At 58.0% G+C, this 24,916-nt stretch overlaps 1 protein-coding gene and 1 long non-coding RNA gene across 9 annotated transcripts in view; both read left to right on the top strand.

Moving 5' to 3' along the window:
- The window catches only part of LOC140418149 (uncharacterized), a 1,069,702-nt gene that overhangs the window by 295,600 nt on the left and 749,186 nt on the right, over window positions 1–24,916 (top strand). The gene's annotated exons all lie outside the window — the stretch shown is intronic.
- Window positions 1–24,916, top strand: part of LOC140418147 (ciliated left-right organizer metallopeptidase) — a 170,769-nt gene that overhangs the window by 84,438 nt on the left and 61,415 nt on the right. For all 8 annotated transcript variants that reach the window (XR_011944804.1, XM_072501565.1, XM_072501567.1 and 5 more), the window contains exon 3: window positions 14,765–14,816. Coding sequence is in view for 7 of the 8 variants with exons in the window: in XM_072501565.1 (XP_072357666.1) it covers window positions 14,765–14,816 (52 nt within the window). In the remaining variant the exon portion in view is untranslated. The remainder of the gene's footprint in view (window positions 1–14,764; window positions 14,817–24,916) is intronic.

Below are 24,916 nucleotides of genomic sequence, written 5' to 3'. Positions count from 1 at the left end.
CTCTGACAGTGCGGCACTCCCTCAGTCCTGACCCTCTGACAGTGCGGCACTTTCTCAGTACTGACCCTCTGACAGTGTGGCACTCCCTCAGTACTGACCCTCTGACAGTGCGGCACTCCCGCAGTACTGACCCTCTGACAGTGCGGCGCTCCCTCAGTACTGACCCTGTGACAGTGCGGCGCTCCCTCAGTACTGACCCTCTGACAGTGTGGCACTCCCTCAGTACTGACCCTCTGACAGTGCGGCACTCCCTCAGTACTGACCCTCCGACAGTGCGGCGCTCCCTCAGTACTGACCCTCTGTCAGTTCAGCACTCCCTCAGTACTGACCCTCTGACATTGCGGCACTCCCTCAGTACTGACCCTCTGACAGTGCGGCACTCCCCCAGTACTGACCCTCTGTCAGTGCGGCACTCCCTCAGTTCTGACCCTCTGACAGTGCGGCATTCCCTCAGTACTGACCCTCTGACAGTGCGGCGCTCCCTCAGTTCTGACCTTCTGACAGTTCGGCACTCCCTCAGTACTGACCCTCTGACAGTTCGGCACTCACTCAGTACTGACCCTCTGACAGTGCGGCACTCCCTCAGTACTGACCCTCTGACAGTGCGGTGCTCCCTCAGTAGTGACCCTCTGACAGCGCGGCACTCCCTCAGTACTGACCCTCTGACAGTGCGGCACTCCCTCAGTACTGACCCTCTGACAGTGCAGCGCTCCCTCAGTACTGACCCTCTGACAGTTCGGCACTCCCCCAGTACTGACCCTCTGACAGTGCGGCACTCCCTCAGTACTGACGCTCTGACAGTGCGGCACTCCCTCAGTACTCATCCTCTGACAGTGCGGCACTCACTCATTACTGACCTTCTGACAGTGCGGTGCTCCCTCAGTACTGATCCTCTGACAGTGCGGCACTCCCTCAGTACTGACCCTCTGACAGTGCAGCACTCCCTCAGTACTGACCCTCTGACAGTGCGGCACTCCCTCAGTACTGACCCTCTAACAGTGCGGCACTCCCTCAGTACTGAACCTCTGACAGCGCAGCACTCCCTCAGTACTGACCCGCTGACAGTGCGGCACTCCATCAGCACTGACGCTCTGATAGTGCGGCGCTCCCTCAGTACTGACCCTCTGACATTGGGGCACTCCCTCAGTACTGACCCTCTGACAGTGCGGCACTCCCTCAGTACTGACCCTCTGACAGTGCGGCACTCCCTCAGTACTGACCCTCTGACAGTGCGGCACTCCCTCAGTACTGACCCTCTGACAGTGCAGCGCTCCCTCAGTACTGACCCTCTGACAGTGCGGCGCTCCCTCAGTACTGACTCTCTGACAGTGCGGCACTCCCTCAGCGCTGACACTCTGACAGTGCAGCGCTCCCTCAGAACTGACCCTCTGACAGTGCGGCACTCCCTCAGTACTGACCCTCTGAAAGTGCGGCACTCCCTCAGTACTGACCCTGTGACAGTGCGGCACTCCCTCAGTACTGACCCTCTGACAGTGCGGCACTCCCTCAGTACTGACCCTCTGACAGTGCAGCACTCCCTCAGTACTGACCCTCTGACAGTGCGGCGCTCCCTCAGTACTCACCCTGTGACAGTGCGGCGCTCCCTCAGTACTGACCCTCTGACTGGGCGGCACTCCCTCAGTACTGACCCTCTGACAGTGCAGCACTCGCTAGTACTGACCCTCTGACAGTGCAGCACTCGCTAGTACTGACCCTCTGACAGTACGGCACTCCCTCAGTACTGACCCTCTGACAGGGCGGCACTCCCTCAGTACTGACCCTCTGACATTGCAGCACTCCCTCAGTACTGACCCTCTGACAGTGCGGCACTCCCTCAGTACTGACCCTCTGACAGTGCGGCGCTCCCTCAGTACTGACCCTCTGACTGGGCGGCACTCCCTCAGTACTGACCCTCTGACAGTGCAGCACTCGCTAGTACTGACCCTCTGACATTGTGGCACTCCCTCAGTACTGACCCTCTGAATGTGCAGCACTCGCTAGTACTGACCCTCTGACAGTACGGCACTCCCTCAGTACTGACCCTCTGACAGGGCGGCACTCCCTCAGTACTGACCCTCTGACATTGCAGCACTCCCTCAGTACTGACCCTCTGACAGTGCGGCACTCCCTCAGTACTGACCCTCTGACAGTGCAGCAATCCCTCAGTACTGACCCTCTGACAGTGCGGCGCTCCCTCAGTACTGACCCTGTGACAGTACGGCGCTCCCTCAGTACTGACCCTCTGACAGTGCGGCACTCCCTCAGTACTGACCCTCTGACAGTGCGGCGCTCCCTCAGTACTGACCCTGTGACAGTGCGGCGCTCCCTCAGTACTGACCCTCTGACAGTGCGGTACTCCCTCAGTACTGACCCTCTGACAGTGCGGCACTCCCTCAGTCCTGACCCTCTGACAGTGCGGCACTTTCTCAGTACTGACCCTCTGACAGTGTGGCACTCCCTCAGTACTGACCCTCTGACAGTGCGGCACTCCCGCAGTACTGACCCTCTGACAGTGCGGCGCTCCCTCAGTACTGACCCTGTGACAGTGCGGCGCTCCCTCAGTACTGACCCTCTGACAGTGTGGCACTCCCTCAGTACTGACCCTCTGACAGTGCGGCACTCCCTCAGTACTGACCCTCCGACAGTGCGGCGCTCCCTCAGTACTGACCCTCTGACAGTTCAGCACTCCCTCAGTACTGACCCTCTGACATTGCGGCACTCCCTCAGTACTGACCCTCTGACAGTGCGGCACTCCCTCAGTACTGACCCTCTGACATCGCGGCACTCCCTTAGTGCTGACCCTCTGAAAGTGCGGCACTCCCTCAGTACTGACCCTGTGACAGTGCGGCACTCCCTCAGTACTGACCCTCTGACAGTGCGGCACTCCCTCAGTACTGACCCTCTGACAGTGCAGCACTCCCTCAGTACTGACCATCTGACAGTGCGGCGCTCCCTCAGTACTGACCCTGTGACAGTGCGGCGCTCCCTCAGTACTGACCCTCTGACTGGGCGGCACTCCCTCAGTACTGACCCTCTGACAGTGCAGCACTCGCTAGTACTGACCCTCTGACAGTGACGGCACTCCCTCAGTACTGACCCTCTGACAGTGCGGCGCTCCCTCAGTACTGACCCTCTGACTGGGCGGCACTCCCTCAGTACTGACCCTCTGACAGTGCAGCACTCGCTAGTACTGACCCTCTGACAGTACGGCACTCCCTCAGTACTGACCCTCTGACAGTGCGGCGCTCCCTCAGTACTGACCTTGTGGCAGTGCGGCACTCCCTCAGTACTGACCCTCTGACAGGGCGGCACTCCCTCAGTACTGACCCTCTGACATTGCAGCACTCCCTCAGTACTGACCCTCTGACAGTGCGGCACTCCCTCAGTACTGACCCTCTGACAGTGCAGCACTCCCTCAGTACTGACCCTCTGACAGTGCGGCGCTCCCTCAGTACTGACCCTGTGACAGTGCGGCGCTCCCTCAGTACTGACCCTCTGACAGTGCGGCACTCCCTCAGTACTGACCCTCTGACAGTGCGGCGCTCCCTCAGTACTGACCCTGTGACAGTGCGGCACTCCCTCAGTACTGACCCTCTGACAGTGCGGCACCCCCTCAGTACTGACCCTGTGACAGTGCGGCGCTCCCTCAGTACTGACCCTCTGACAGTGCGGTACTCCCTCAGTACTGACCCTCTGACAGTGCGGCACTCCCTCAGTCCTGACCCTCTGACAGTGCGGCACTTTCTCAGTACTGACCCTCTGACAGTGTGGCACTCGCTCAGTACTGACCCTCTGACAGTGCGGCGCTCCCTCAGTTCTGACCTTCTGACAGTTCGGCACTCCCTCAGTACTGACCCTCTGACAGTTCGGCACTCACTCAGTACTGACCCTCTGACAGTGCGGCACTCCCTCAGTACTGACCCTCTGACAGTGCGGTGCTCCCTCAGTAGTGACCCTCTGACAGCGCGGCACTCCCTCAGTACTGACCCTCTGACAGTGCGGCACTCCCTCAGTACTGACCCTCTGACAGTGCAGCGCTCCCTCAGTACTGACCCTCTGACAGTTCGGCACTCCCCCAGTACTGACCCTCTGACAGTGCGGCACTCCCTCAGTACTGACGCTCTGACAGTGCGGCACTCCCTCAGTACTGATCCTCTGACAGTGCGGCACTCACTCAGTACTGACCTTCTGACAGTGCGGTGCTCCCTCAGTACTGACCCTCTGACAGTGCGGCACTCCCTCAGTACTGACCCTCTGACAGTGCAGCACTCCCTCAGTACTGACCCTCTGACAGTGCGGCACTCCCTCAGTACTGACCCTCTAACAGTGCGGCACTCCCTCAGTACTGAACCTCTGACAGCGCAGCACTCCCTCAGTACTGACCCGCTGACAGTGCGGCACTCCATCAGCACTGACGCTCTGAAAGTGCGGCGCTCCCTCAGTACATGACCCTCTGACATTGCGGCACTCCCTCAGTACTGACCCTCTGACAGTGCGGCACTCCCTCAGTACTGACCCTCTGACAGTGCGGCACTCCCTCAGTACTGACCCTCTGACAGTGCGGCACTCCCTCAGTACTGACCCTCTGACAGTGCAGCGCTCCCTCAGTACTGACCCTCTGACAGTGCGGCGCTCCCTCAGTACTGACTCTCTGACAGTGCGGCACTCCCTCAGCGCTGACACTCTGACAGTGCAGCGCTCCCTCAGTACTGACCCTCTGACAGTGCGGCACTCCCTCAGTACTGACCCTCTGAAAGTGCGGCACTCCCTCAGCACTGACCCTGTGACAGTGCGGCACTCCCTCAGTACTGACCCTCTGACAGTGCGGCACTCCCTCAGTACTGACCCTCTGACAGTGCAGCGCTCCCTCAGTACTGACCCTCTGACAGTGCGGCGCTCCCTCAGTACTCACCCTGTGACAGTGCGGCGCTCCCTCAGTACTGACCCTCTGACTGGGCGGCAATCCCTCAGTACTGACCCTCTGACAGTGCAGCACTCGCTAGTACTGACCCTCTGACAGTGCAGCACTCGCTAGTACTGACCCTCTGACAGTACGGCACTCCCTCAGTACTGACCCTCTGACAGGGCGGCACTCCCTCAGTACTGACCCTCTGACATTGCAGCACTCCCTCAGTACTGACCCTCTGACAGTGCGGCACTCCCTCAGTACTGACCCTCTGACAGTGCGGCGCTCCCTCAGTACTGACCCTCTGACTGGGCGGCACTCCCTCAGTACTGACCCTCTGACAGTGCAGCACTCGCTAGTACTGACCCTCTGACATTGTGGCACTCCCTCAGTACTGACCCTCTGAATGTGCAGCACTCGCTAGTACTGACCCTCTGACAGTACGGCACTCCCTCAGTACTGACCCTCTGACAGGGCGGCACTCCCTCAGTACTGACCCTCTGACATTGCAGCACTCCCTCAGTACTGACCCTCTGACAGTGCGGCACTCCCTCAGTACTGACCCTCTGACAGTGCAGCACTCCCTCAGTACTGACCCTCTGACAGTGCGGCGCTCCCTCAGTACTGACCCTGTGACAGTACGGCGCTCCCTCAGTACTGACCCTCTGACAGTGCGGCACTCCCTCAGTACTGACCCTCTGACAGTGCGGCGCTCCCTCAGTACTGACCCTGTGACAGTGCGGCGCTCCCTCAGTACTGACCCTCTGACAGTGCGGTACTCCCTCAGTACTGACCCTCTGACAGTGCGGCACTCCCTCAGTCCTGACCCTCTGACAGTGCGGCACTTTCTCAGTACTGACCCTCTGACAGTGTGGCACTCCCTCAGTACTGACCCTCCGACAGTGCGGCACTCCCGCAGTACTGACCCTCTGACAGTGCGGCGCTCCCTCAGTACTGACCCTGTGACAGTGCGGCGCTCCCTCAGTACTGACCCTCTGACAGTGTGGCACTCCCTCAGTACTGACCCTCTGACAGTGCGGCACTCCCTCAGTACTGACCCTCCGACAGTGCGGCGCTCCCTCAGTACTGACCCTCTGACAGTTCAGCACTCCCTCAGTACTGACCCTCTGACATTGCGGCACTCCCTCAGTACTGACCCTCTGACAGTGCGGCACTCCCTCAGTACTGACCCTCTGACATCGCGGCACTCCCTTAGTGCTGACCCTCTGAAAGTGCGGCACTCCCTCAGTACTGACCCTGTGACAGTGCGGCACTCCCTCAGTACTGACCCTCTGACAGTGCGGCACTCCCTCAGTACTGACCCTCTGACAGTGCAGCACTCCCTCAGTACTGACCCTCTGACAGTGCGGCGCTCCCTCAGTACTGACCCTGTGACAGTGCGGCGCTCCCTCAGTACTGACCCTCTGACTGGGCGGCACTCCCTCAGTACTGACCCTCTGACAGTGCAGCACTCGCTAGTACTGACCCTCTGACAGTGACGGCACTCCCTCAGTACTGACCCTCTGACAGTGCGGCGCTCCCTCAGTACTGACCCTCTGACTGGGCGGCACTCCCTCAGTACTGACCCTCTGACAGTGCAGCACTCGCTAGTACTGACCCTCTGACAGTACGGCACTCCCTCAGTACTGACCCTCTGACAGTGCGGCGCTCCCTCAGTACTGACCCTGTGGCAGTGCGGCACTCCCTCAGTACTGACCCTCTGACAGGGCGGCACTCCCTCAGTACTGACCCTCTGACAGTGCGGCACTCCCTCAGTACTGACCCTCTGACAGTGCGGCGCTCCCTCAGTACTGACCCTCTGACAGTGCGGCACTCCCTCAGTACTGACCCTCTGACAGTGCGGCACCCCCTCAGTACTGACCCTGTGACAGTGCGGCGCTCCCTCAGTACTGACCCTCTGACAGTGCGGTACTCCCTCAGTACTGACCCTCTGACAGTGCGGCACTCCCTCAGTCCTGACCCTCTGACAGTGCGGCACTTTCTCAGTACTGACCCTCTGACAGTGTGGCACTCCCTCAGTACTGACCCTCTGACAGTGCGGCACTCCCGCAGTACTGACCCTCTGACAGTGCGGCGCTCCCTCAGTACTGACCCTGTGACAGTGCGGCGCTCCCTCAGTACTGACCCTCTGACAGTGTGGCACTCCCTCAGTACTGACCCTCTGACAGTGCGGCACTCCCTCAGTACTGACCCTCCGACAGTGCGGCGCTCCCTCAGTACTGACCCTCTGACAGTTCAGCACTCCCTCAGTACTGACCCTCTGACATTGCGGCACTCCCTCAGTACTGACCCTCTGACAGTGCGGCACTCCCGCAGTACTGACCCTCTGACAGTGCGGCGCTCCCTCAGTACTCATCCTCTGACAGTGCGGCACTCCCGCAGTACTGACCCTCTGACAGTGCGGCACTCCCTCAGTACTGACCCTCTAACAGTGCGGCACTCCCTCAGTACTGAACCTCTGACAGCGCGGCACTCCCTCAGTACTGACCCTCTGACAGTGCGGCACTCCCTCAGCACTGACGCTCTGACAGTGCGGCGCTCCCTCAGTACTGACCCTCTGACATCGCGGCACTCCCTTAGTGCTGACCCTCTGACAGTGCGGCACTCCCTCAGTACTGACCCTCTGACAGTGCAGCGCTCCCTCAGTACCTACCCTCTGACAGTGCGGCACTCCCTCAGCGCTGACACTCTGACAGTGCGGCACTCCCTCAGTACTGACCCTCTGACAATGCGGCGCTCCCTCTGTGCTGACCATCTGACAGTGCAGCGCTCCCTCAGTACTGACCCTCTGACAGTGCGGCACTCCCTCAGTACTGACCCTCTGACAGTGCGGCACTCCCTCAGCGCTGACCCTCTGACAGTGCGGCACTCCCTCAGCGCTGACCCTCTGACAGTGCGGCACTCCCTCAGTACTGACCCTCTGAAAGTGCGGCACTCCCTCAGTACTGACACTGTGACAGTGCGGCACTCCCTCAGTACTGACCCTCTGACAGTGCGGCACTCCCTCAGTACTGACCCTCTGACAGTGCGGCACTCCCTCAGTACTGACCCTCTGACAGTGCGGCACTCCCTCAGTACTGACCCTCTGACAGTGCAGCACTCCCTCAGTACTGACCCTCCGAAGTTGCGGGGCTCCCTCAGTACTGACCCTCTGACTGGGCGGCACTCCCTCAGTACTGACCCTCTGACAGTGCAGCACTCCCTCAGTACTGACCCTCTGACAGTGCGGCACTCCCTCAGTACTGACCCCCTGACAGTGCGGTGCTCCCTCAGTAGTGACCCTCTGACAGCGCGCTCTCCCTCACTACTGACCCTCTGACAGTGCGGCACTCCCTCAGTACTGACCCTCTGACAGTGCAGCACTCCCTCAGTACTGACCCTCTGACAGTGCGGCACTCCCTCAGTACTGACACTCTGACAGTGCGGCACTCCTTCAGTACTGACCCACTGACAGTGCGGCACTCCCTCAGTACTGACCCTCTGACAATGCGGCACTCCCTCAGTACTGACCCTCTGACAGTGCGGCACTCCCTCAGTACTGACTCTCTGATAGTGCTGCACTCCCTCAGTACTAACCGTCTGACAGTGCGGCACTCCCGCAGTACTGACCCTCTGACAGTGCGGCACTCCCCCAGTACTGACCCTCTGACAGTGCAGCACTCCCTCAGTACTGACCCTCTGACAGTGCAGCACTCCCTCAGTACTGACTCTCTGACAGTGCAGCACTCCCTCAGTACTGACCCTCTGACAGTGCGGCACTCCCTCAGTACTGACACTCTGACAGTGCGGCACTCCTTCAGTACTGACCCACTGACAGTGCGGCACTCCCTCAGTACTGACCCTCTGACAATGCGGCACTCCCTCAGTACTGACCCTCTGACAGTGCGGCACTCCCTCAGTACTGACTCTCTGATAGTGCTGCACTCCCTCAGTACTGACCGTCTGACAGTGCGGCACTCCCTCAGTACTGACCCTCTGACAGTGCGGCACTCCCTCAGTACTGACCCTCTGGCACTTTGGCACTCCCTCAGTACTGACCCTCTGACAGTGCAGCACTCCCTCAGTACTGACTCTCTGACAGTGCAGCACTCCCTCAGTACTGACCCTCTGACAGTGCGGCACTCCCTCAGTACTGACTCTCTGATAGTGCAGCACTCCCTCAGTACTGACCGTCTGACAGTGCTGCACTCCCTCAGTACTGACCGTCTGACAGTGCTGCACTCCCTCAGTACTGACCCTCTGACAGTGCAGCACTCCCTCAGTACTGACCGTCTGACAGTGCGGCACACCCTCAGTACTGACCCTCTGACAGTGCGGCACACCCTCAGTACTGACCCTCTGACAGTGCAGCACTCCCTCAGTACAGACCCTCTGACAGTGAGGCACTCCCTCAGTACTGACCGTTCTACAGTGCGGCACTCCCGCAGTACTGACCCTCTGACAGTGCGGCACTCCCCCAGTACTGACCCTCTGACAGTGCAGCACACCCTCAGTATTGACCCTCTGGCAGTGAGGCACTCCCTCAGTACTGACCGTCTGACAGTGCGGCACTCCCTCAGTACTGACCCTCTGACAGTGCGGCACTCCCTCAGTACTGACCCTCTGGCAGTGTGGCACTCGCTCAGTACTGACCCTCTGACAGTGCTGCACTCCCTCAGTACTGACCCTCTGACAGTGCAGCACTCCCTCAGTACTGACCCTCTGACAGTGTGGCACTCCCTCAGTACTGACCCTCTGACAGTGCAGCACTCCCTCAGTACTGACCCTCCGACAGTGCGGCACTCCCTCAGTACTGACCTTCTGACAGTGCGGCACTCCCTCAGTACTGACCCTCTGACAGTGCGGCACTCCCTCGGTACTGACCCTCTGGCAGTGTGGCACTCCCTCAGTACTGACCCTCTGACAGTGCAGCACTCCCTCAGTACTGACCCTCTGACAGTGTGGCACTCCCTCGGTACTGACCCTCTGACAGTGCGGCACTCCCTCAGTACTGACCCTCTGACAGTGCAGCACTCCATCAGTACTGACCCTCTGACAGTGCGGCTCTCCCTCAGTATTGACCCTCTGACAGTGCGGCACTCCCTCAGTACTGAACATCTGACAGTGCGGCACTCCCTCAGTATTGACCCTCTGACAGTGCGGCACTCCCTCAGTACTGAACATCTGACAGTACGGCACTCCCTCAGTACTGACCCTCTGACAGTGCGGCACTCCCTCAGTACTGACCCTCTGTCAGTGCGGCACTCCCTCAGTACTGACCCTCTGACAGTGCGGCACTCCCTCAGTCCTGGCTGTCTGACAGTGCGGCGCTCCCTCAGTACTGACCCTCTGACAGTGCAGCACTCCCTCAGTACTGACCCTCTGACATTGCGGTGCTCCCTCAGTAGTGACCCTCTGACAGCGCTGCACTCCCTCAGTACTGACCGTCTGACCGTGCGGCACTCCCTCAGTACTGACCCTCAGACAGTGAGGCACTCCCTCAGTACTGACCCTCTGACAGTGCGGCACACCCTCAGTACTGACCCTCTGACAGTGCGGCACTCCCTCAGTACTGACCCTCTGACAGGGCGGCACTGCCTCAGTACTGACCCTCTGACAGTGCGGCACTCCCTCAGTCCTGACCCTCTGACCGTGCGGCACTCCCTCAGTACTGACCCACTGACAGTGCGGCACTCCCTCAGTACTGACCCTCTGACAGTGCAGCACTCCCTTAGTACTGACCCTCTGACAGTGCAGCACTCCCTCAGTACTGACCCTCTGACAGTGCGGCACTCCCTCAGTACTGACCCTCTGACAGTGCAGCACTCCCTTAGTACTGACCCTCTGACAGTGCAGCACTCCCTTAGTACTGACCCTCTGACAGTGCAGCACTCCCTCAGTACTGACCCTCTGACAGTGCAGCACTCCCTTAGTACTGACCCTCTGACAGTGCAGCACTCCCTCAGTACTGACCCACTGACAGTGCGGCACTCCCTCAGTACTGACCCTCTGACAGTGCAGCACTCCCTTAGTACTGACCCTCTGACAGTGCAGCACTCCCTCAGTACTGACCCTCTGACAGTGCAGCACTCCCTCAGCGCTGACCCTCTGACAGTGCAGCGCTCCCTCAGTACTGACCCTCTGACAGAGAGGCGCTCCCTCAGTACTGACCCTCTGACAGTGCGGTGCTCCGTCAGTACTGACCCTCTGACAGTGCGGCACTCCCATAGTACTGACCCTCTGACAGTGCAGCACTCCCTCAGCGCTGACCCTCTGACAGTGCAGCGCTCCCTCAATACTGGCCCTCTGACAGTGCAGCGCTCCCTCAGTACTGACACTCTGACAGTGTGGAGCTCCCTCAGTACTGACCCTCTGACAGTGCAGCGCTCCCGCAGTACTGACCCTCTGACAGTGCAGCAGTCCCTCAGTACTGACCCTCTGACAGTGCGGCGCTCCCTCAGTACTGACCCTCTGACAGTGCGGCACTCCCTCAGTACTGACCCTCTGACAGTGCGGCGCTCCCTCAGTCCTGACCCTCTGACAGTGAGGCACTCCCTCAGCACTGACCCTCTGACAGCGCGGGACTCCCTCAGTACTGACCCTCTGACAGTGCGGCACTCCCTCAGTACTGAACCTCTGACAGTGCGGCGCTCGATCAGTACTGACCCTCTGACAGTGCGGTGCTCCCTCAGTAGTGACCCTCTGACAGCGCGGGACTCCCTCAGTACTGACCCTCTGACAGTGCGGCACTCCCTCAGTACTGACCCTCTGACAGTGCGGCACTGCCTCAGTACAGACCCTCTGACAGTGCGGCACTCCCTCAGTACTGACCCTCTGACAGTGCAGCACTCCCTCAGTACTGACCCTCTGACAGTGTGGCACTCCCTCAGTACTGACCCTCTGGCAGTGTGGCACTCCCTCAGTATTGACCCTCTGACAGTGCAGCACTCCCTCAGTACTGACCCTCTGACAGTGTGGCACTCCCTCGGTACTGACCCTCTGACAGTGCGGCACTCCCTCAGTACTGACCCTCTGACAGTGCGGCTCTCCCTCAGTATTGACCCTCTGACAGTGCGGCACTCCCTCAGTACTGAACATCTGACAGTACGGCACTCCCTCAGTACTGACCCTCTGACAGCGCTGCACTCCCTCAGTACTGACCGTCTGACAGTGCGGCACTCCCTCAGTACTGACCCTCAGACAGTGAGGCACTCCCTCAGTACTGACCCTCTGACAGTGCGGCACACCCTCAGTACTGACCCTCTGACAGTGCGCTGCTCCCTCAGTACTGACCCTCTGACAGTGCGGCACACCCTCAGTACTGACCATCTGACAGTGCGGCACTCCCTCAGTACTGACCCTCTGACAGTGCGGCACTCCCTCAGTACTGACCCTCTGACAGGGCGGCACTCCCTCAGTACTGACCCTCTGACAGTTCGACACTCCCTCAGTACTGACCCTCTGACCGTGCGGCACTGCCTCAGTACTGACCCTCTGACAGTGCGGCACTCCCTCAGTACTGACCCTCTGACCGTGCGGCACTCCCTCAGTACTGACCCACTGACAGTGCGGCACTCCCTCAGTACTGACCCTCTGACAGTGCAGCACTCCCTTAGTACTGACCCTCTGACAGTGCGGCACTCCCTCAGTACTGACCCTCTGACAGTGCGGCACTCCCTCAGTACTGACCCTCTGACAGTGCGGCACTCCCTCAGTACTGACCCTCTGACAGTGCGGCACTCCCTCAGTACCGACCATCTGACAGTGCGGCACTCCCTCAATACTGGCCCTCTGACAGTGCGGCACTCCCTCAGTACTGACAGTGCGGCACTCCCTCAGTACTGACCCTCTGACAGTGCGGCACTCCCTCAGTACTGACCCTCTGACAGTGCAGCACACCCTCAGTACTGACCCTCTGACAGTGCAGCACTCCCTCAGTACTGACCCTCTGACAGTGCGGTGCTCCCTCAGTACTGACCCTCTGACAGTGCGGCACTCCCTCAGTACTGACCCTCTGACAGTGCAGCACACCCTCAGTACTGACCCTCTGACAGTGCGGCACTCCCTCAGTACTGACCCTCTGACAGTGCGGCACTCCCTCAGTACTGACCCTCTGTCAGTGCGGCACTCCCTCAGTACTGACCCTCTGACAGTGCGGCACTCCCTCAGTACTGACAGTGCGGCACTCCCTCAGTACAGACCCTCTGACAGTGCGGCACTCCCTCAGTACTGACCCTCTGACAGTGCGACACTCCCTCAGTACTGACCCTCTGACAGTGCGGCACTCCCTCAGTACGACCCTCTGACAATGCGGCACTCCCTCAGTACTGACCCTCTGACAGTGCGGCACCCCCTCAGTACCGACCCTCTGACAGTGCGGCGCTCCCGCAGTACTGACCCTCTGACAGTGCGGCACTCCCTCAGTACTGACAGTGCGGCACTCCCTCAGTACTGACAGTGCGGCACTCCCTCAGTACTGACCCTCTGACAGTGCGGCACTCCCTCAGTACTGACCCTCTGACAGTGCGGCACTCCCTCAGTACTGACCCTCTGACAGTGCGGCACTCCCTCAGTACTGACCCTCTGACAGTGCGGCACTCCCTCAGTACTGACCCTCTGACAGTGCGGCACTCCCTCAGTACCGACCCTCTGACAGTGCGGCACTCCCTCAGTACTGACCCTCTGACAGTGCGGCACTCCCTCAGTACTGACAGTGCGGCACTCCCTCAGTACTGACCCTCTGACAGTGCGGCACTCCCTCAGTACTGACCCTCTGACAGTGCGGCACTCCCTCAGTACTGACCCTCTGACAGTGTGGCACTCCCTCAGTACTGACCCTCTGACAGTGCGGCACTCCCTCAGTACTCACCCTCTGACAGTGCGGCACTCCCTCAGTACCGACCCTCTGACAGTGCGGCACTCCCTCAGTACTGACCCTCTGACAGTGCGGCACTCCCTCAGTACTCACCCTCTGACAGTGCGGCACTCCCTCAGTACTGACCCTCTGACAGTGTGGCACTCCCTCAGTACTGACCCTCTGACAGTGCGGCACTCCCTCAGTACTCACCCTCTGACAGTGCGGCACTCCCTCAGTACCGACCCTCTGACAGTGCGGCACCCCCTCAGTACCGACCCTCTGACAGTGCGGCACTCCCGCAGTACTGACCCTCTGACAGTGCGGCACTCCCTCAGTACTGACAGTGCGGCACTCCCTCAGTACTGACAGTGCGGCACTCCCTCAGTACTGACCCTCTGACAGTGCGGCACTCCCTCAGTACCGACCCTCTGACAGTGCGGCACTCCCTCAGTACTGACCCTCTGACAGTGCGGCACTCCCTCAGTACTTACAGTGCGGCACTCCCTCAGTACTGACCCTCTGACAGTGCGGCACTCCCTCAGTACTGACCCTCTGACAGTGCGGCACTCCCTCAGTACTGACCCTCTGACAGTGTGGCACTCCCTCAGTACTGACCCTCTGACAGTGCGGCACTCCCTCAGTACTCACCCTCTGACAGTGCGGCACTCCCTCAGTACCGACCCTCTGACAGTGAGGCACTCCCTCAGTACTGACCCTCTGACAGTGCAGCACTCCCTCAGTACTGACCCTCTGACAGTGCGGCACTCCCTCAGTACTGACCCTCTGACAGGGCGGCGCTCCCTCAGTACTGACCCTCTGACAGTGCGGCACTTCCTCAGTACTGACCCTCTGACAGTGCAGCGCTGCCTCAGGACTGGTTCTGAGGGTGTGTGGGATTGTTGCTGACCACACATGCTTCGAGCTGTCAGGTTTGAAATGAGGATTCCGCGTCTGCCTGTTGACACCGAGATTTAACCCCCCGATTTCCGCTCATTCTACAGATGTTTTCAAAGAAACGATAACTACAGGAAAGAAACCTGTCTGGATGTTGTGGTGAGTGACTGTCTGTCTCCGTGTCTGTCTCCCCATCTGTCTCTCTCCCTCCATGTCTGTGTCTCTTGTCATGTTGGGTGCTCTGCTACACAGACATCCCCTCTTTTTTACAAGAACATGTGCCTATGTGGTAATAAATAGAGATGTGTACTGAGTGCAGCTGAATATGTGTGTGTGCAATATCTACAACATGTACATGAGGCTAAACTATATATATGGGACGATGTCAGGTGTGTCATGATATTCAGGTAAACATCATGGTACATACATACATACATACTGACAGACAGATCAACGGACCAAACAACACACACAACACCACTGCCAATCACAGGCAAGAGCATACACAGTACAAAACAGGGAACACAACACTTCCCGCGCATTCCAGCAGGAGACAGCTCAGGGCACAGAGCTCACATCAAGCGACTCAGACATTCACCATGTGCTGAGTGCTTCTCCTAGTTAGTGTTAGGGTTAGGTCCACAGATACAATGGTAATGAACGAACCACAGTAACCAGTTAGCCATTGTATATATAGTTAGTAATAAAACAGTTGTACCATTCGCCACCGTGTTGGTTCATTTGTGTAGCAGAGCACCCAACACGACATGGTACCAGGATTGGAACCCGTTAACTGTGAGACCTACCTACGCATCCTCAGGAATCCGCCATCCTGCGCCACGGACACCATCAGCCCGCTGCAGTCGCTCCAAATTGCTGGAAACCTCGGCGTTAACTGGAAGCTGCTCAAACAGCGCTTCCAGCTCTTCCTGGAAGCCACCGAAAGGGAAAGCGCTTCGGACACCAGGAAAATCGTCCTCCTCCTCTCCACGGCAGGGCAACACGCCATCCATGTCCACAACTCCCTGGTCTTCGCGGAAGGTGAGGACAAGACCAAGTACAAGACGGTCCTTCTCAAACTCGAGCAACACTTCAGCGTCGAGGTCAACAAGAGTTTCGAGAGGTATCTCTTCCAGCAGCGCCTGCAGGGTAAGGATGAGCCGTTTCAATCCTTCCTTACGCACCTCCGTATCCTCGCGCAGTCCTGCGGTTACGACACCACCTCCGATTCAATGATTCGGGGCCAGATTGTTTTTGGGGTCACCTCGGGCGCCCTACGCCAGCAGCTCCTCAAAATTAAAGGAGCCTCCGCAATCGAAGCCTGCGTCCTTCATGAAAACGCGACCAGCCGCTACTCCCAATTTCAGGCGGCCGAGTCGGCGCGGCAGGGGCCCTACGCGGCCGGATCGGCAAAGCAGGGTTCCCACGAGGCCGAGCGGGTCCAGGCGATCGAGTTCCTCCCGGCCCGCGGCCCGGGCGAGGGCGCGCTTTCCGCGGCCTCCCGCGTTTGTGCGCGCCAAAAAAGACGCGGACATAGAGGGACGCGAGGGCGCGCTCGACGCAAGACCGAACTGCGCATGCGCGGCGGCGTAACGGACGCCATGACGTCACGACGTGCGGCAACTGCGGAGCCGCGCATTTAAAGCGGCAATGTCCGGCAAAGAACCGACAATGCCTCCGCTGTGACAAGATGGGCCACTACGCTGCCTGCTGTCGAGCAGCTCAACCTGCCAACGCTCCCCAATTCCGCCAGCCTCGCAGGGACGTGCGGACCATTCAGCCGCCGTACTACGAGTCGTGCCCAGACGATATCCAGACCAGTGACACAGACGACTGGGACGCCTTCCGTGTTGCGGGCATCGATAGGAACCGGATGTCTCCAGTCAGGACCCACCGGCCGATGCCAGTGAACACTGTCAATCCGGGTGATGAATGGTGTGCCACCCTAACGGTCAACCGAGCACCGATAACATTCCGTCTGGACACTGGCGCCTCCGCCAACCTCATAGCATGGTCAGCCTTCTACACCATGAAGGTCAGACCACCAATTCGGCCATCCCGTTGCAAGATGGTCGACTACAACGGGAACGTTATCCCGGCCATGGGATCCTGCCAGCTCCAGGTGACGCACAACACATACACGGCCACACTGTCCTTCGAGGTAGTTGGATCATCGAAGGACTCCCTGCTAGGCGCACAGGCATGCAAGGTTCTCCACCTCGTGCAGCGGGTCCACGCTCTGTCTCCGGAAGGCACATCAGACTTCCCGGATGCAGAATTCAGGGCACAGCTCCACTCACTCCTCGCCCACAACCAGGAGGCATTCGAGGGCGTGGGCACACTGCCCTATACCTACAGAATTCGACTCAAACCGGATGCCACCCCGGTCATTCACGCACCTCGCACGGTCCCAGCACCACTTAAAGACCGCCTCAAGCAGCAGCTGCAGGATCTCCAGGACCAAGGGGTCCTATCCAGGGTCACGGAGCCCACGCCGTGGGTCAGCTCCGTGGTGTGCGTCAAGAAGCCCTCCGGCGAGCTCCGGATCTGCATCGACCCGCAGGACCTGAACAACAACATCATGAGGGAACACTACCCCATACCCAAACGGGAGGAGATCACGAGCGAAATGGCCCGGGCTAAAACCTTCACAAAACTTGATGCCTCGAAGGGCTTTTGGCAGATCCAACTGGACCAGTCCAGCAGGAAGCTGTGCACCTTCAACACCCCTTTCGGCTGGTTCTGCTGTGACAGAATGCCGTTTGGCATCGTCTCGGCATCCGAGGTCTTTCACAGAATCATGGAGCAGATGATGGAGGGCATCGAAGGGGTGCGCGTCTATGTGGACGACGTCATCATCTGGTCCACCACACCACAGGAGCACATCAGTCATCTCCAGCGCGTCTTTGCGCGGATACGGGAAAACGGCCTGCGCCTCAACCGAGCCAAGTGTTCCTTCAGCTAAACCGAGCTGAAGTTCCTGGGGGACCACATATCCCGGTCAGGAGTGCGTCCGGATGCAGACAAGGTGAGCGCCATCACAGCCATGCCCCAGCCGGCAGACAAGAAGGCTGTCCTACGCTTCCTGGGCATGGTCAACTTCCTGGGGAAGTTCATTCCCAACCTTGCCTCGCACACGATGGCTCTTCACCACCTCGTCAAGAAGTCCACGGAGTTCCAGTGGCTGCCCGCGCACCAGAAGGAATGGGAGGAGCTCAAAATTAAGCTCACCACAGCCCCGGTATTGGCGTTTTTCGACACCTCTCGTGACACTAAAATTTCGACCGATGCCAGCCAGTCCGGCATTGGGGCGGTACTCCTACAGCGGGACGACACTGCGCCATGGGCCCCGGTCGCCTATGCCTCGCGGGCCATGACCCCCACAGAACAACGCTACGCGCAGATCGAAAAGGAGTGCCTGGGCCTGCTAACCGGAATAGACAAGTTCCATGACTACGTGTATGGTCTCCCCCAGTTTACCGTTGAGACTGACCATCGTCCCCTGGTCAGCATCATGAATAAGGACCTGAACGAGATGACCCATCGCCTCCAGCGCATCCTACTCAAACTCAGGAGGTACGACTTCCAACTGATCTACACCCCGGGAAAGGACCTTATCATTGCGGATGCCCTATCCAGGGCAGTGAGCACACCGCCCGATTCGGAGGGGTTCGTCTGTCAGGTCGAAGCGCAGGTGGCCTTCACATCGGCAAATCTGCCCGCTGACGATTCCAGTCTGGCCCGTATTCGCCGAGAGACTGCGGCTGACCCCCTTCTACAACGGGTGATGCGCCACATGACGGGAGGGTGGCTCAAAGGGCAGTGCCCGCAGTTCTACAATGTCCGAGACGACTTGGCCGTCATTGATGGTGTCCTCCTAAAGCTAGACCGGATTGTGATTCCGCACAGCATGCACAAGCTGGCCCTCGACCTACTACACAAAGGCCACCTGGGGGTCGAGAAGTGCAGACGGAGGGCCCGAGAGGCGGGCATCAGCGACGACATCGCCAACATGGTGCTCAACTGCCCCACCTGCCAAAGGTTTCAGCCGACGCAACCTCCTGAGACGCTTCTGCCCCATGAGCTGGTGACATCCCCCTGGGCGAAGGTGGGTGTGGACCTCTTTCACGCGCTCGGCAGGGACTACGTAATCATCGTAGATTATTTTTCGAACTACCCGGAGGTCATACGCCTGCACGATTTAACGTCATCCGCTGCCATCAGGACCTGCAAAGCCACCTTCGCTCGCCACGGCATTCCGATTACGGTCATGTCGGACAATGGGCCCTGTTTCGCCAGCCATGAATGGTCATCCTTTGCTGCTTCGTATGGTTTCACACACGTGACGTCCAGCCCTCTGCATCCCCAGTCCAATGGGAAGGCGGAGAAGGGCGTTCACATCGTCAAGCGACTCCTCTGCAAGGCTGCTGCTGCCGGATCGGATTTCTGCCTCGCCCTGCTGGCCTATCGCTCGACCCCACTGTCCACGGGCCTTTCACCAGACCAGCTGTTGATGCGTTGCGCCCTCAGGACCACTGTGCCGTCCATTCTGGTCCCCACAACCAACCATGCTCCGGTGCTGCACAGGATGCGACAGTAGCGCGTTCGCCAGAAGGTGGCACATGACACACGGGCAACTGATCTTCCCGCCCTGGCGCCTGGGGACGACGTCCGCATCCACCTACCAGAAGGTGGCTGGTCGGCAACTGCCAAAGTTCTCCGCCGTGTGGCTCCCCGCTCGTTCCTGGTTCGCATGCCTGATGGCTCCATTCGCAGGCGCAATTGCCGGGCTCTTCGACCACTTCCACGCTCGCTATGGGAACTCACACCGGTACCACGCCCTCCTGTTGTTCCGCATGTCGACTTCGTAGAGCTTCCTGCCACCATGCCCCCTCCGTTGTCGCCCGTGGCCAGGCCCATTCCTCAGCCGGTGGATCCAGACCCACCCTTGAGGCGGTCAACCCGAATTCGTCGCCCACCTACTAGACTGGACTTATGAGCCTGTTTGTACATTGAACTCATAATACCGCTGTGTTAATATGTTTCTGTTCTTCCTTGTCGTTCCAGGAGTTTGTTTTGTCGTTCAACATTTTCCCGTTCTTTGTTTATGGTACAACCTCGTTGCTCTGTTGCACCCGACATCGCCCCTTGTATATAGTTTAGCCCCATGTACATGCTGTAGATATTGCACACACACACATTCAGCTGCACTCAGTACACATCTCTATTTATAACCACATAGGCACATGTTCTTGTATAAAAGGGGGGATGTCATGATATTCAGGGAAACATCATGGTACATACATACTGACGGACAGATCAACGGACCAATCAACACCACAGCCAATCACAGACAAGAGCATACACACAATAAAACAGGGAACACGACACTTCCCGCGCATTCCAGCAGGAGACAGCTCAGGGCACAGAGCTCACAGCAAGCGACTCAGACATCCACCATGTGCTGAGTGCTTCTCCTAGTTAGTGTTAGGGCTGGGTCCACAGGTTAGAGGGTAATGAACGAACCACAGTGACCAGTTAGCCATTGTATATATAGTTAGTAATAAAACTGAGTTGTACCATTCGCCACCGTGTTGGTTCATTTGTGCAGCAGAGCACCCAACACGACATGGTACCAGGATTGGAACACGACAAGGTGCGACATAGCAACGAGGTTGTACCATAAACAAAACACGTGGAAATATTAAACGTCAAAACAAACTCCTGTAACGACAAGAAGAAAGAGAAACATATTAACACTGTGGTATGAATGATACGTCAGTAAGTTCGATGTTCAAACAGGCTCCTAAATCCAGCCTAGTAGGTGGGCGACGAATTCGGGTTGACCGTTAGGGTGGCACACCATTCATCACCCGGATTGAACTGTTCACTGGCATCGGCTGGTGGGTCCTGGCTGGAGACATCCGGTTCCTATCGATGACCGCAACACGGAAGGCGTCCCGGTCGTCTGTGTCACTACGACTCGTAGTACGGAGGCTGAATGGTCCGCACGTCCCTGCGAGGCTGGCGGAATTGGGGAGCGTTGGCAGGTTGAGCTGCTCGACAGCAGGCAGCGTAGTGGCCCATCTTGCCACAGCGGAGGCATTGTCGGTTCTTTGCCGGACATTGCCGCTTTAAATGCGCGGCTCCGCAGTTGCCGCACGTCGTGACGTCATGGCGTTCGTTGCGCCGCCGCGCATGCGCAGTTCGGTCTTGCGTCGAGCGCGCCCTGCGCGTCGCGTCCCTCTGCGTCGACGTCTATTTTGCCGCGCACAAACGCGGGAGGCCGCGGAAAGCGCGCGAAATGGCCGCCCTCGCCCGGGCCGCGGGCCGGGAGGAACTTGATCGCCTGGACCCGCTCGGCCTCGTGGGACCCCTGCCACGCCAATTCGGTCTGAAATTGGGAGTAGCGGCTGGTCGCGTTTTCATGAAGGACGCAGGCTTCGATTGCGGAGGCTCCTTTAATTTTGAGGAGCTGCTGGCGTAGGGCGCCCGAGGTGACCCCAAAAACAGTCTGGCCCCGAATCATTGAATCGGAGGTGGTGTCGTAACCGCAGGACTGCGCGAGGATACGGAGGTGCGTAAGGAAGGATTGAAAGGGCTCATTCTTACCCTGCAGGCGCTGCTGGAAGAGATACCTCTCGAAACTCCCGTGTTGGTCGTGTCTGAGAAGGACCGTCTTGTACTTGGTCTTGTCCTCACCTTCCGCGAACACCAGGGAGTTGTAGACATGGATGGCGTGTTGACCTGCCGTGGAGAGGAGGAGGGCGATCTTCCTGGTGTCCGAAGCGCTCTCCCTTTCGGTGGCATCCAGGAAGAACTAGAAGGGTTCCAATCCTGGTACCATGTCGTGTTGGGTGCTCTGCTACACAGACGAACCAACACGGTTGCGGATGGTAGAACTCAGTTTTATTACTAACAATATTAACAATGGTAAACTGGTCACTGTGGTTCGTTCATTACCCTCTAACCTGTGGACCCAGCCCTAACACTATCTTGGAGAAGCACTCAGCACATGGTGAATGTCTGAGTCGCTTGCTGTTAGCTCTGTGCCCTGAGCTGTCTCCTGCTGGAGTGCCCAGGAAGTGTTGTGTTCCCCGTTTTATAGTGTGTATGCTCTTGCCTGTGATTGGCTGTGGTGTTGTGTGTGTATTGATTGGTCCGTTGATCTGTCCATCATTGTGTATGTATGTTTGCACCATGATGTTTACCTGAATATCATACCATCTCTGTCTTTCCGTATGTCTCTCTGTCTATCTCTTGGTTTCTGTGTGTGTCTCTCTGTCTCCTTGTTGCTTCACAGCGCCAGGCTCCCGGGGTTTTGTGTGTGACGGATCTTTGGCGTTTAAAATGTTAAAATTATAAATGCCTCAATAAAATATTTTCTAAAAAAAAAATGTTAGCCGACTTGAGACAATAATAAAGATTATTATTATCATTTCCCTCTGCCTCCCCTGTCCGTCTCTCTCTCTCTCTCTCTGTGCATCTCTCTCTGTGTCCCTCTTTCTTTCTCTGTCTCTCACTCTCTGTCTCTCTCCCTCTGTCTCTCTCTCTCTGTCTCTGCCTCTCTCTCTCAGTGTATCTTATCTCTCTGTGTATATCTCTCTCTCTCTGTCTCTCTCTCTCTCTTTCTCTCTCTCCACCACTGTCTCTCCATCTCTGTCTCTCTCTGTCTCTCACTCTGTCTCTCGTCTGGTCTCTCTCTCTGTCTCTCTCTCTCTCTGCCTCTCACTCTGTCTCTCTGCAGCTGTATAGAACCTTAGTTAGGCCACACTTGAAGTGTCGTGTTTGAGGCCCGATCAATTTGGCTGGAGACGAAGTTGAATTCAAACTGAGGCTTTCTTTCTTTTTTCAAAAAAATATACTTTATTCATAAAATCTATACTAAACATTACAGAACATTTCGAATTGTCTTGACTGTACATTTCCATCAGAGTTACACATTCCCTTGACTTTCTTCCATTCAATTTAGATAACATTACACACATATCGCTCTTTACGTTACAATTCCTTCTTAAACATTTACATTGTCATGTTTCTTTTATACATTGGAGTGTTAATGGCCCAGACTGAGGGGGGTGTACACTGTTACCCGCCCCACGGTGTACATTTGCTGGTACGACCTTACACAGTCTGATGTGTGGCCTCCCACAGCAGCTGAAGAAATGGCTGCGAGCTGGAGGCCACGCATATTTATTACCCGGCTCCTGGGCGGAGCTAGCGTGCAGGGGCCACAGGTGAACCCGTAGTGCAGGTTCTACCGTTTTACCCTTAATATCAGAACACAGTGGTCTACCACATTCACCCCCTGTTAAAATTGAGTCCGGCGGGGGTGGTGGAGAACTATGTACAATTCGCAATCTTTAATATTTACAGAACAGTAAAAGTATGTTTTTGGTCATCCGGTGGGCCGATCAGAGGTTCCGCCGGTCCGGGCCGGTCCTCGGGGGGGGGGGGGGGGGGGGGGGGGGGGGGTGATGATGGAGGCGGCGGCGGAGGGGAGGGGGGCGCCAGGGGCGACGGGGGTGGTGTGGGGGCGGAACCTGCAGGTGCCAGGTCCCTGAGGGAGACGGTATCCTGGCGGCCATCGGGGAACGCCACGTGGGCGTACTGGGGGTTTGCGTGGAGCAGGTGCACCCTTTCCACCAACGGGTCCGCCTTGTGGAGCCGCACATGTTTACGGAGAAGCGCGGTTCCCGGAGCTGTGAGCCAAGTTGGGAGCGATACCCCGGATGTGGACTTCCTGGAGAAGGCAAAAAGACGTTCATGCGGTGTACTGTTAGTGGCAGTGCAGAGTAATGAGCGAATGGAATGTAGTGCATCAGGGAGGACCTCTTGCCAGCGGGAGGCCGGGAGATTTCTGGACCGCAGGGCCAGCTGGACGGCCCTCCATACCGTCCCATTCTCCCTTTCTACCTGTCCGGTTCCCCGGGGGTTGTAGCTCGTCGTTCTGCTGGAGGCGATACCCCTGCTGAGCAGGAACTGACGCAGCTCATCGCTCATGAATGAGGATCCCCTGTCACTGTGGATGTAGGCGGGGAAACCGAACAGAGTGAAGATAGAATTAAGGGCTTTAATGACGGTGGCAGACGTCATGTCGGGGCATGGGATGGCGAAGGGAAACCGGGAGTATTCATCGATCACACTGAGGAAATATGTGTGTCGATCAGAGGAGGGGAGGGGGCCTTTGAAATCCACGCTGAGGCCTTCAAAGGGGCGGGAGGCCTTCACCAGGCCCGCGCGGTCCGGCCGGTAGAAGTGCGGCTTGCACTCCACACAGACTTGGCAGTCCTTGGTGATCGTCCTTACTTTCTCGACGGAGTGGGGTAAATTTCGTGTCTTAATGAAGTGGTACAACCGAGTGACCCCTGGGTGACAAAGGTTGTCGTGCAGGGTCCGGAGTCGGTCTACCTGTGCGCTGGCACATGTACCTCGGGATAGGGCGTCTGGGGGCTTGTTGAGTTTGCCGGGGCGAAACTTAATCTCGTGATTATAGGTGGAGAGCTCGATTCTCCACCGCAAGATTTTATCATTTTTGATCTTGCCCCGCTGTGTGTTGTTGAACATGAAGGCTACCGACCGTTGGTCAGTGAGTAGAGTGAATCTCCTGCCGGCCAGGTAATGCCTCCAATGTCGCACAGCCTCAACGATAGCCTGGGCCTCCTTTTCGACGGATGAATGACGAATTTCGGAGGCATGGAGGGAGCGGGAAAAGAATGCCAGGGGCCTGCCTGCCTGGTTGAGGGTGGCGGAAAGGGCGATGTCCGATGCGTCGCTTTCTACTTGGAAAGGAAGTGTTTCGTCTACAGCGTGCATTCCAACTTTGGCAATATCAGCTCTGATCCGGGCGAAGGCCTGTTGGGCCTCGGCCGTCAGGGGGAAATGAGTGGACTGTATGAGTGGGCGGGCCTTGTCCGCATAGTTTGGGACCCACTGAGCGGAATACGAGAAGAACCCCAGGCAGCGTTTGAGGGCCTTGGGGCAGTGGGGGAGGGGAAGCTCCACGAGGGGGGGGCATGCGGTCGGGATCGGGCCCCAGAACTCAGTTCTGGACCACGTAGCCGAGGATGGCTAAGCGGTTTGTACGGAACACGCACTCCTCCTTGTTATACGTGAGGTTGAGGAGAGTGGCGGTGCGGAGAAATTTAGCGAGGTTGGCGTCGTGGTCCTGCTGATCGTGGCCGCAGATGGTCACATTGTCTAGGTACGGAAACGTGGCCCACAAGCCGTACCGGTCGACCATTCGGTCCATCTCCCTT

The sequence above is a fragment of the Scyliorhinus torazame genome, chromosome 5 (genome assembly GCF_047496885.1).
Source record: "Scyliorhinus torazame isolate Kashiwa2021f chromosome 5, sScyTor2.1, whole genome shotgun sequence".
Taxonomy (NCBI): Eukaryota; Metazoa; Chordata; class Chondrichthyes; order Carcharhiniformes; family Scyliorhinidae; genus Scyliorhinus; species Scyliorhinus torazame.
The sequence above is the reverse complement of the archived record's forward strand: the minus strand, read 5'-3'. Positions and strand labels throughout refer to the sequence as shown.